General features: G+C 42.9%; 1 protein-coding gene across 2 annotated transcripts in view; it reads left to right on the top strand.

The window, feature by feature from the left end:
- The window catches only part of PRKG1 (protein kinase cGMP-dependent 1), a 444044-nt gene that overhangs the window by 411522 nt on the left and 19395 nt on the right, over positions 1-13127 (top strand). For both annotated transcript variants that reach the window (XM_086752825.1, XM_086752824.1), the window contains exon 10: positions 703-799. In XM_086752825.1, coding sequence (XP_086608951.1) covers positions 703-799 — 97 coding nt within the window. The remainder of the gene's footprint in view (positions 1-702; positions 800-13127) is intronic.

Below are 13127 nucleotides of genomic sequence, written 5' to 3'. Positions count from 1 at the left end.
ATGCTTCCTTAGTCAAGGGCTTGGTGAACTTGTGTTGCGAGCCAGTTGGACTTGGGCTAAAGAGAGAGCATTTGGATTTTGGGACCTCCTGGGCTGGCCCGTCTACTCCAAGTGAGTTTATAGGAGGAAAAGAAGCGAAGATATTCTTATAGGAATGTTGATATGTGACTGAAGTCATTCATTTCAGGCATTTGCACACCAGCCTGCAGCTTATCGGATCTGATTTCATAAAACCTGGCTGTGATTTCTCTCCAGGGACCTTAATGATCTTGCCAGTTTCAGTAAACATTTATAGAATCTACTGCCAGCCTGTGGATAAGAGAAACTCCTATGAGCGACTTTTATCTTCCAAAAATACTAAAGACACCAAAAAAAAATAGCACCCATGAGAAGATCAATAGAAAATGTCAAAATGTAGCATTCTCGGGGTAGCTGAAGCTGAATTGCAGTACCAGACACGTGCGTTGTAGGCATGCAGGAGGTGCGTTTGCTTTTCTCACTCGGAAAACCGTGCACGTCGGAGCAGTGCTATAATTGGGACCAGCCAAACAATGAGCATGAATAAAAGCAAACTGTAAGAGCTAAGATGGAAATTAAGCAGGTAAAGGCTGTTCCACGCTCATGCCATTCGGGTACAGTATTGCACAGTGCTCATGTTTGCACCTCTAAGAAATTTCCGTTTTTTCGCATAAAAAAATCCAGATACGAAGCCGAAGCTGCCTTCTTCGCCAACCTGAAACTGTCTGATTTCAACATCATCGACACCCTTGGAGTCGGAGGATTTGGACGAGTTGAGCTGGTAGGTAACCTCTTCTTCTTTGATGTTTACGTGATGTCCTAGAATATGTACTGAGTTAGGAGTCTTTTAGTTTTTCTCTATTATTACACCCAAATAACTGGAAGAATATTGTGTGATGAGATTATGTGTTTTCTAATGGTTGAAGAAAGCTGAATTACGTTTCCCATTAAATAAAAATGTACAAATAAATGCTTTAGAGTCATTTAGGTTGGAAAAGATCTTTCAGATCATCGAGTCCAGCCTTTGCAGTAACCAAGAAGAGCTTATGTGCTAGGTTGAGAGAGGAGCAAGCATCTTCTCTCTCCGAGTGGTCCTGTGTTTATGGCTTTGATTGTCTTTTAAAAACAACCTGAAGAGTTGCTAAGTTGAGTGCTAAGATTGGAAGAACAACCTAAAATCTTAGCCAAAACTGGAGTAACGCTACGATGTCTCCTCTAAACAGTTTCTAATTCAGGTCTAGAGATAGATCTGCTTGGTTAGCTTGAAGACTGTAGGTTCAGTGTCTGAGTTATGACAACGCTTCACGGAAAAATATTTATTTTTCGCAGACTTTTAGAGAAAGGGCAAAATCTGAGCTTGCTTTTTTACTCTACTTGGATTTAGAGCTCTGTAGGCACTTTTAAAACAAAGCTTGAGCAGATGGATGTTGCATGACCCGTTTGTGATACCATGTAAATCCAAAAACTTTTAATAGAAAGAGGGAGCTTAGTTCACATCATGGTGCTGACCACGGAGGAGCTTCTGATACCAGCCACCAGTACAGTATGTTAGAAACTCCTGTAAGTTAGGGGCAGAAAAGGGAACAGAGTTACTGCTGCCATCAGAAAACTTTGGGGAAATCCCCATTCTGTAACCCTGTGGGAGCCAAACACACCCGTAGCACTGGGAGCTAGAAAACCAGCAAAATGAAGTGTTTTGGTGATTATTTGTGGCATAATGGGTAAATTCTGCCTTAAAAGTGCGACTCGCTCTTCCATGTGATTTATTTCTGACTTTTCCTGTTCGGATGTGTGTGAAATCCCGCAGAGGAGAGCGTGTCCATGAGAAAGCCAATCCCTTCCTGGGGTTTGGGTTTGGATTTATTATTATTATTATTTATTATTATTTATTATTTGTTTGATATTAGCAACTGTTGTTTTGGAACAGAGTTCAGCCGTAGCCTGGGAAGGCTGTGCTTTCCCCGCTCCTTCTATAATCATCTGCTGCCACAGACACTTTAGAGCTGGAGTTTAATTTGGGTTGCAATCAGTCTCCCTTTTGAAGGCCCTTCCCCCTCTGCTGACAACAGAATAAAGCTCAGGAGATTTGTCTCTTAAATTAACATCACCGCTGGCTTCTCTGCCTGAGGTAACCTGTAGTGAGCGACCCACCAGTCTGGGGCTTGTTTTGAATCTTGCGAAGGAGCCTGTGAGGTTTGTTTTCATTTTGAAGGCTTTTCTGATGCATGCTGTCGAGTTTTGAAAACCTCGAGATGTTCCTAGGATGGTGCTTGAGTTTGTTTTCATGAGGGGTTGCTTATGGGTCTCTTAAACTGCACAGACAGGAGAAGATATTGGACTGTGTTGTTGATGGCCATGGGCTGGTCCTCTGTCTCTGCTTACAGTTAGTTTGGAAAGTTAAGATATTGACATCTTGAAGTTGGCGATGCGTGACAGTTGGCCAGATGTGAGGAAGAGCAGGAGTGGACATGTTAAGTTGCTTCAACATCCTTCATCATAGTCAGGTAGAGATACTTGATTCTTCGGAGATATCCAAATCTCAGAAGCCTCCAAGAAGCCCTGGTGCCACCTACGCAGCTTGCCAAAGGATGGGAAAAAATGTTTCCATTTTTCCTAGGGGTTTTCTTCAGGGGTGGATGCCCCTCTCTTACGCAGGGAAATGCTGGTTGAGATAATTTTCTGTAGTTCTCAAATAATACTGAATTACACACAGAAGGAGAAAAAGTTTAGCTCAACACTCCAGACTTCTGTTTTTCTTTACCGCCGAGGTGAATTTTTGTTATTAAAACAAGAAAATACTGTTTTTGTCAAAAACTGAGCCTAGAATTGCTACCTCGCACTCCCATCTTCTCCATGCAAAATATATTTTATAATTTAAGGCTAAAAAAAATGAATGAATGCAAAACGTTGGAATTTACTCTTATTGCCCTGAGCCTGATAGTGCAGAGCAGCGTTGGAATTTGTTCCTGGAAAACATTCACATTTTTGTGCTTTCCAAGAGGAAAATTGACCAAATAAATAAATGCATTGCAAGGAAGAGGATTTTTGTAGCTTAACTTCGGCCTCCCCATGGCATCTCCTTCAAGTGCCCTTCAAGCAGGCAACTGGTGGTGTCTGGTTGGAAACTGGAATGTCTAGGGCTTAGTTTGGGTCTTGCTGGCCAAGAAGGAATAATGCTTCTGTTGAGCTGCGTTTCCAGGTGTGGTTTGTGTCAATAGACACTGGTTTTCCAGACGCCTCTGTGGATGCTGGCTGTTTGGAGAGGTCGCCCCTTCAGTGCATTCATACACAAGTACATGGCTTTTAGATGAGACAGCCTAAGATTTAAATTTTTTTAAATTCTTTTCAGTTCTGTGGAGATTACACGTGGAAATACATTTTTGTCTTGCGTCTCTAGGTAGTTTCATGTTTCACATGTCAAGAAACATTTCCGGTTTTGCACGTCAACAGACATTTCCAATTCGACATTTCCATTTCGATTGGCGTTGGCGTTGTACATCGTTTGCTCAGTTTTTTGATGCTACCTGATGCCTCTTGCAACATGCTTCGTCCTTACGGGTGGTGTTCTCTTTCTTCATCCCCAACTGGACTATGTAATCAACTTTCATCCAGGCTTCTCTCGAGGCGAGAAACCAGCTGAGTACTGGCTGTGCTATTTTAGATGGAGATCAGCTCTGCTGCTGGAACGAGAGCAGATGAAGGCTTTTGTTCACTCCCAGCAAGACCTGTGTGATCCTCAATGTCTGAAAAGCAAACAGACGAGTTGGAGAGACCGCAGGCTGCCCAGGGCCAATGGTGCAACATTCCTAGGACAACCCTCCGGCATTTCAGAGGGCTGCCAAGTACATGGGACACGTCTTGCCTAGCTGGTGGAGACCTCCCTTAGCAGTGCAGAAAGAAAACAGTAGGAATGACTTCTTGGGTTTTTTTAATAGCAGAGATTAACAATCAGGTCCACTATTTTTTGCAGCTCAGCTTCTCAGCACTGTGTTGTTTCTGCATCTTCTGTGTTGGGATCCAGGTGCCTCCATAATACATTGGAAGGAGGAATGAACATGTCATCTCAGGTTCATATAGAATCACAGAATGGTCTGGGTGGGAAGGGACCTTCAAAGCCCACCCAGTCCAACCCCCCTGCAAAGAGCAGGGATATCTCCAACCAGATCAGGTTGCTCAGAGCCCCGGCCAACCTGGCCTGCAATGTTTCCAGGGATGGGGCATCCACCACCTCTCTGGGTGTATCCCACCAAGCGCTGCTTTGCAGAGGATGGCGATGTAGGTCAGGTGTCCTCAGCCTTCATAAATCATCTCTCGTGAAATGTATTGCTCTTGTCTTTGTTCTTGAATTTCCTTTTAATTTAAGTCTTGTGTTTCTAATCATCTGCCCCAGGTCAGTTATTCTGGATTTAAATCAAAATTATTTTAGACAGCTCTGAAATAAACGCATCTAGGTGTCTGAACATGCCAAGGTAGAGTCATTACTGCTGTGAAATCAGTTCACGTAGGTGATGGCTGAGCACAGGTAGAGGGAAAATCAGGTCCACGCCTGAACATATGCCTTTTTGTTCTATTGATTTATGCAGTTATCTCTTCCAACAATCAGTCAGCGATGGGGGAAGGAGAAGATTTTTAAATCACTCTTGTTCTTCTGAAACTGAAAAAATAATACATATTCTCTACACTCCATCGCCAGCTCGACTGAGACTTGGTTTCAACTATTTGCTGTAGTTTGTAGTAGACTTGAAGTACAAATACATGCAACCCTTGAGGTTGGGTTGTATTGATTTGAAGACCATTATCATGTGAACCTGACGAACGCTTTCCTTTAAAAGAATAAATGTGCTTCTTTTGAGCTTTACATCGAACTCCTGCTTCCTAGGCCTGCAATCGTTCTTGTTCCTCCCTCTCCAGCTGGCTCTCACCGCTTTGGAGTGATGCCCAGACCAGGCATGTTTGTCCAACCTGGACCTTCCTCTGCTCAGGTGGAGCAGGAAAACTAGGAGCAGGACTTTGCTGCTACTGAACGATGTCCCTTTTATTTCAAGTCATCGCTTCAATTTGTAAAAAATTAATTTGAATTCCCTTGCTCGTCTCAAAAGCGCTCGCAGCCCTCTTTGTCTTGAATTTAATAGGCGCCAAGTTAATAATATTCTTCTTATTTCATAATCCAAGCCATTAATTAAAGTGTTTTATGGTGCCACATACCAGAGAGATCCCCCTGAAGTCCTTTTGGCTTTATGGTGGCCACTAAAAAGTGAACACCTTTACAATGTAAAGATTAGTAAAGTCACTTGCAGCTAAGCCTTTGTTTCAGCTGAGTTTTACTGGGGCCTAACAAGATCTTTTTAAAATGGACACTATGGCATTTTTTATTTTTATTCATGTTTTAAGAGAAATCTGGCCACAGATTATGAAGTGCAATCAAATTTATTATAGCCTCCAGCCTGTTTCGTAAGCAAAACCATTAGTGAATTAATTAGATGGTGAGGGAAAAAAACACCATAATTGTCATCCAATAGACTGACAGATGCATAATTCAGATATTTATTAGTGGAAATTTCCAATTGCATAGCTATACTTTTGTCCCAGCTCTTATGAAGCTCTTTATTAGAAAGATTAGTCTTCTCATTGAAATATCTTAATTTTTATTTTTAATTGTCAGGAATCCTTTGTCCTTCTTCCAAAAGAGTGGGCATTTTGGGTGCCACCAAGGTGAGGAAACTGACATATAAGTGAGGGATTTGAAGATCAGGTGCCTGAGTAAATCCCACATGCGTCTGACAATGCAACTACAGCGACAGGGCTGAGCAAAATGCTGGTTATAGATATTTGGCCCTTTTTTTTTTTCCTCCCCGTCATAACTATACGCAGGATGCATAATTTTAATGATACTGTTGGATGGGGCTGGACCACTGCTGAGCTATTTTTTTTTTTATTTTCCCTTTGATTTTTAGTTCCTAATGGAATTAAACACATCTGTTGTAGATGGAAACATATTCTCGGGGCTTGCCTGTTAATGGAAAGGATGTTGTCAAGGTCTGGAAAGACGAGAAGCCGTTTGTAGTCCATCAAATATTGCCAGGGGCCGGATCAGGATGTGAGCTGTCAAGCCAGAGGCTTCAGTTCCGGTTGGAGACAGGCGTAAGACATAAAATTAGGTGCTATATTGCAGACAAAGCCAAACTGGAGAGCAAGACCAGATCAGGTATGGGACTGGAGAGTTTAGGTCCATGTGATATTTTCAAGAAACCACAGTAGTGAGTTTTTCCATTTGGTTTCACATATTTTAGCTGTATAGCCCTTCTGCTATTTACTTTTTATTGGGATGATTTTATGGATTAAACAGTTTACATACCTCACTGCTTGTTTGGCTTTTGCTTCTAGACATTTCTGAAAAATGTTTACCTCTGGTTTTTATAGAAAGACACAGATTTTAATATATTTCCCAATGCCCTTACTTATAAAAAACTTAGTTGTGCACCTTGTCAAGCATTGAGTATCAATTTTCAGGACAGGGATCAAAACAGAATTAAAGATTTTTAGCACAGTTCAGTATTTGATGAAGCAACTTTAGTTTAGTCACTAGACTGTGATATGATATTCAGTGGTTTCCCAGCCCATTCAACCTAGACTTTTTCAAAGAAATTAATGGCGCGGTCTTGGACAGTTTCCACCCTGCTGCCCACTTGTTATTAATTCTTGAATCATCCTTCAAAATTTCAGCCTACAGTACACCTTAAAGGCTTAATTTTTACTCCTTGATTTTTCTTTCCATCTTAGATGGCTTTTATTTAGTCTTGACTTATTTTCCAGCCTAACCCAGTACAGTCGCCGTGCCTGTTTGCACCCAAAACTAACATGATGTTGAGCACGAGGTGGAAAGGACATAGTGAGAAGCACCATGTAGCCCACTTATAATTTAGATTTGCAAACTGCAATTTCTCTCCAAGCCTTAGGCCAGGAGAACCTTAAGGAGATGGGCAAAGTACTTTTAAAACCCTAAAGGAGACATCTGCAATACTGAGCACTGCAGTAGGCCTCGAGGCCTACCTACGAGTAGGTAGGGCTCACTTGCCTAATGAAAAATGCTGGGAGGAAAGCAAGTCGTAAGGCAAAGAGTATTGTTGTGGGGAAATCTCTTTCATCCTGGGAGAACATAAATATATTTAGTACTAAAAACACGCTGGACCCTTTTGCTAGGGGCGGGGAGAAGCCACCGCTTTGTTCGCGCGGCAGGTCAGCTGTTGGGATTAGGAGAGCTCAGCTTGCAAGCGCTGCGCTCAGCAACAGCTGCTGCTATTTTTGTTGGTTCAAATGTGTCTAGCTGGGAAACGGTGGAAAATAAAGGGCCTCGGACATACCCAGCAAGCAAAAAGCTTTCGCCCTTGGGTTCCCGAGCGCTGCAGTTGAGTCAGTTATTATTTAACATGATAGGAAAATACTCGGGGTACGTGATAGCAGAGATTTCTGGCTCCCTTATATCTGAATAATACACATATAGCAAAATACACAGCTAGAAAAAGCCCTTTGGAAAAGCATCCTTGTTGTTATCAAGGTATTGCCATGCCCGCATGGGCAGTTCAACAGAAGACACGAGCAGCAAGGAACTCATCTATGGATCATGGACACAAGAATTCAAGAAAGACTTCTGTCCGGCTCCTAAAAGCTCACCGTTCCTGCCTGTTTAGGAAAAAGCCACATCACCAGAGTAAACAAAATATTTTTTACTTGCACAAGCCCCACTCCCTGTGTGTTCCCGTTTAGCTAGGAGCCTGGCCAGCTCCCTTGAAGAGCGGCAGAAACGGCTCATGAGCAGGAGTTTTGTAAGCGCCGTGTCCAGGTGCTGTGAAAGTTCCTGTTCAGATATCTGCATTGTATCAGCGAGAAGAAATTGGGGATTTTTGAGTGGCAAACACCATTTCAGTTACAACCTCTGTGTAAGCTGCCAAAAGGAAGGAAGGATGAACTCTAAATACAAATATGTGTTCAGATCTGCTTTCATGCCCTGGGGTCTGTTGCACTTTCATGGCTTCAAGGGTCTACACCGAGCACCATAGTGGCAACCACTACCTGTAGCAGCTCCCTGGAGAAAAAAAAAAAACCATAATTGTGGGGCTTCTCGGAAAACCTACAGCCATGCAAGAGCTGTGACCCACAGGCACAACATCTGTGGTAACTGGGAATTCAGAAAATCAGGAGAGGTTCTTTGCTGTCTTCTCCTAGAAGAAGATCATACAGGAAGGGAAGAAGACCGGGCGTGAATGAGATGAGTGCGGTTAAACAGCATGTTCTCAGGGTAGGTATGGCCAGGATCAGGCACTTTACTAGTCCTCTCAGAAAATAACCCTTCTTTTGGGGATTGTTCCACATCCTGGTAAATAATTTATTAAGGTTTACAGATTCGCAAGGTCGGCTTGCGTTGTATCAGTGCAGTCCTCAGTGGAGTTGCACAGAAATTATTCACATTGCAGAATATGTATAATACACATATGTGATTTATAGTAAATAGAGGCAGAGAGAGAGGAAGGATGAGAAACATACAGATACACCCGTTTACTCTTCTTTTCCACCAAGGCCTGGATTTTGTCTCATTAATAGCCATTTTTCCCAGAAAGTCAGAGAAAGCACTGAGGTGTAAAACCATGTTTATTTGTACGTGAATTACAGCTGTGGTTAAAAAAAAAAAATCAGGCCTCGAGCACACCGTGTATTTTGGAAGTTGCAGAAGTTTATAGGCGGTAAAGCAAAGCCGCGCTTCTGGAGCAGTTCCAACAATTTCATATAAGCACAGCAAGCTGGGGAGAAACAGACCAAGGTCTAATGAAGCAAGGACTTGGAAATGCAGGAGAGGTTGGATGTCTTCTCTTTCTCTTGTCCTTCTCCTCTCTGTCTCCTCTTCTCTTCTCTTGTCCTTCTCCTCTCTGTCTCCTCTCCGAACCTCTCCTCTCCTCTCTTCCCTCTTCCCTCTTATGTCTGCATCTTGTCCCAGTCTTGTAGCATTCCTCTTCTACTCAACTCACCACCAAGACATCTTCACTCCCTTCATGATGGACTTTTAAAGTTCCTTTACTGAAGCAGCATTATTTTCTCAACGCTGAGAAGTTAGAAGTAGTCCCGTGAGTTCAACTTATTAGCAGCAAAATGAAACCAATTTCCCTGCTGTGTCCTCTTCAAGGGAACGTCTCCTTGAATGTCCTTGCAGATAGTGGCCCATCTGTTGAGTTTGCTCTGTCATGATGACTCAGGCTGCCGAAAAACCACTTGGTGACATGGGAATGGGTCGCCACGCTGACGCACAACTGAAGAGGAGGTGATGAGGCCATGGCACCGGGTGGACAGCCCTCCCCGGGTGATGCCCTAGATGCGAGGCTGATGGGGAGAGAATGGCTTTGGGGCTAGCACAGAAGCTGCAAAACAAAAGCAGCTATTTCTTACTGGTTTTTGCTTCTACAATTGCCTGGCTTATTTATAAGCAACACTTCTGCAGTTATTTTTGTCCCTGGGATGCAGTTCATCTCCCAGATAAGAATCCTGCAGAATGACCCAATCTAATTAATTTTACCTCTTCCCTCTCAGGCTGGTACATCACTTCTTTAGTGTGGTGTTTGGGATTTATTTAACTATGCTCTCAATTGCATTTTCTTGTCTTTTGGATAGAAAATACGTTCCCGTTCCACGACTGTAAGAGTTTCTATTCTTCTCCAGAGGTTCATTTCTAACAGAGAGGGCAAGAGCTCAGGAAAATTCACCAGGAGGGAGTCCAGCCAGGAAAGCATCATTAGTACCTACAGCTTTATCAGGTTTTACTATTTTGGGGATTATTGCACTGGAAATGATGATATGCACTGGAAATGATGGGATGCGTCTGCTCTCGGCACAGGTTTGCTGTCCAGTTTGCTGTGTATTTTGCGATTAAGTCCATGGAAGCTGGAGGTAGAGTTGCACACATGGGCCACGTGCCAGAGCTCAGTGATGGGATGGACGTAAAATGGAAAGCTGAAATGTGTGTGTGAAGGTGGAAGGAATGGGAGGGAGTATGCTCAGTGCTATAAATTTTATTTCTCATTTTTTCCTGCCACTGAGCCTTTCGACAGACACGCGACTTCAATATTAGTGTTGAACGTGGACGTTTACAGTGGCCTTGATGTTTGCTCTTCCCATCAGCGTGCTGAATCTCCAAGGGAGGTGATTTGGGAGATTTTTGTGCTGATGAAAGGGCAATGACTGGGTAAGGTCAATGTGAGGAGCGGAGTGAAAAAAAGGGAGGAGGGAAGGGACCAGAAATCCTTTTAACTTGTGAATAAAAGGTTGGGAGAGATGGAGCTTGGTGGTTGTGTGTCCATGCCATTAGCGGCTCAGCTGCTCTTGGAGAAGAGCAATTGAAAGCCAAGGCTCCGGCAGGTCTCCACCAAATCAATAGTCCCAGGGCTTTTGAAATACAAGATGTTGCTTCCAAGTGAGTGAAAGCTGACCTCAACGAGCTCTGTAGCAAGGACGGCTCCTTCGCAAACTGCCTTCCATGGAAAACAGGATGCTTCTCCCTTTTCTAAAGCATTTGGGAGATTTTTGTGGTGGTTTTGCTCTGGGAGGTTGAGCTTCCTGCCCAGCATAACCCCCACCTTCTGAGCCAAGAGTCAAAATCCTTGTGGCTCCTGTGGCTCCCTCTGCTATTTTTCCCATTATAACTGGAGAATGGGTGTTCTTAGCAGCCCGTTCGCATCTGCTCAACATCCATCTTTTTTTTTTTTTTAAGTGAAAAATCCAGGTGACTCCTGGATGTTGGGTTTTTTTCTGCTTTTGAAATGAGATTGGGATTAGACGTGGGTTTTTTTTCTATTAACTATCATGAGCTTAATATGAAAAAAAAATACTATTTGTAAGAATAATAGAGAAGACGTGGAGTTCCCCAGCTTTACATCACAAAAATAGTCCTCACGGTTACCACATTTGGCAGAAACACCAAAGCAAGGAGAGGGCTTAGGCGTGTTGAAGAAGGAGGAGAAGTCAGCAGGGTTCATTTTCTGGGTGGACAACCCGGCCATCCAAAACATAAGCCTTAGGTTTTGTACCTCAGCAACTTGCTTTGGTGCATCACCACGTTTAATGCTGATTAATCCCCCCGCGCTCCCGAACTCGCAGAAATCCTCTGCGTTACGAAGCACGTCCGGAGTGGAAATGGAAAATGGATTTAAATTCTCCTGTGGCATTAGGTCTTGCATTAGCTAATTGTAGCCACCTGATTGTTCTATGTTTAAACATTTGTGGCAGCGATAACATCATCAAACGCCAGATAAAACCACTGCCTTCTGCTTCCTCGTATAATTTTGTGTTCTATACTCATTTTTTGAAGCTGTGAAAGCAGGTTACTTCCCCAGACTCTCCATCATGTGCCCAGGCATCCCTGAAAAATCAGTAATTAATCAAAGAAATAGTCTTTTTAATGAAAGACACAAAAATTAGGTAGTCAGAATCGATGGTATTAAAATGACAATACCCGAGGGGACACACTGGGATTTCTTCGTAGTACCCTTTGTTCTGTGCTGTTGGCTACTTTCCTGGTTCTACTGTTGATTATTATTTGTCTGTGGACAACCTAACCTTAAAAAATACAGTCTGAAAGCAAACAAATCAAATCTGTAATATCTAATATGGATTTGCACGGACTTTTGTTTGGAATAATTTTTGTGGCAGCTGATTGTGCTCGTCCATCGCCAGATGGACAGGTCTGATGGGCAACCAAGCAATCCGAATGACCATCACAAGCAAGAGGGCTACGTTCTCCACAATTACATGCGTAGCCATACAAAACCTTAAATTTTTTTGCAAGTTTTGATAAATTCTGCTCAGCACGGATTTTATCTCAACTTTCATCATGTCTTCATTCCCTGTGTGCCACCTCACTCCTCTTCTCTGAAACAGCCTGGTTTGATTTAGATGGGATAATATCAAATAATTTAGTTCAAATAGTTGAACTGAAGTCCATATGCCATTTATTCAGAACGAAACCAAAAAAAAGACCCAAACCAAAAATGTTTTTATCACTCTCAGTCTGCCGTAAATGCAGAGTTTCTTTCTGTGGTCAAACCACACAGCAAAGGCAGTGCCACGTAGCACCGGTTCAATAAATAAATGGGCAGCCCTACTGCAGAGATGAGGAAAAAAATGTTTTTCTTGATTTTATGTGGATTGTTTAGGTCTTTGTACCCTGTCTCCATGAAGATTAAATGGCAAACACAAGCTTCATGCAAAGACAGGAATTACGAGTCTCAGTGTGAAGTACAGAAGAGCACCTTTGGAAGAAGAAAAGTTTTGTGTAGGCTTGGAAATGCTTGTGACTGCGGGGAAAATAAGAAGCCACAAATCTGGGGACCAAAGCCCCAGGTGGTCTGAAAACAAATAGAGAAATACATGCGTAAAACATACATATTGAAGAACTTAATGATGAAAATGTTGGCCATAGACGAGCAGACTCTCGTTTATTAGGGTTTATTTTGGAATCGCTTGTGGTGGTGGTGGAAATCTCTTTGTCAGCTGAGAAGCAGCCTTTTGGGGTTCGCTTCCCTTAAGCTATCTGTACCCCTGTGGACATCTGAGTACTGCTTTGATTTCTGACAGAGACGGGATTCTGAGGATACCATCCCTCCTTGCATTTTCCCTGCGGCCTGAACCATTATGTGAACAAAGCAAATGCAGAGGAAACTGGTCAAGGTTATGGTGTACAGCCTGGGTGACGCGTAGAAGGCGCCATGTCTCATATCAGCGTGCTTTTCTGTTAGCAGGAAAGTGTAAAAATAGGCATTACATTAAATAAATTGCAATTGCATGGATGTTGTCTCCTATCCTAAAAGGCAAGCTGGATTTCTGATGGGGTTTGGTGACAGACAAGGCGCTCATCTGCTGGCGAAGCAACATTCCTCCAAGAAACCCAAACTAGAAGTTGCCAAATGGCACCTCTTACTATAAAAGGAGGGGGAAAGCATTGAACCGGCAATATTATTGTGAGCAGCTGCTGGGGGAATTTAGCAAACTAAGAGGCCTGGTAGGTCAGTGACAAGGTTTCTTTCTTGTTTGGCGGTGAGTAAGAGGGGATGGCCAAGATGGAAAGAATG

The sequence above is a fragment of the Chlamydotis macqueenii genome, chromosome 7 (assembly GCF_036417535.1).
Source record: "Chlamydotis macqueenii isolate bChlMac1 chromosome 7, bChlMac1.mat, whole genome shotgun sequence".
Taxonomy (NCBI): domain Eukaryota; kingdom Metazoa; phylum Chordata; class Aves; order Otidiformes; family Otididae; genus Chlamydotis; species Chlamydotis macqueenii.
Note: the sequence above shows the minus strand (reverse complement) of the source record. Positions and strands in the feature narration are given on the sequence as shown.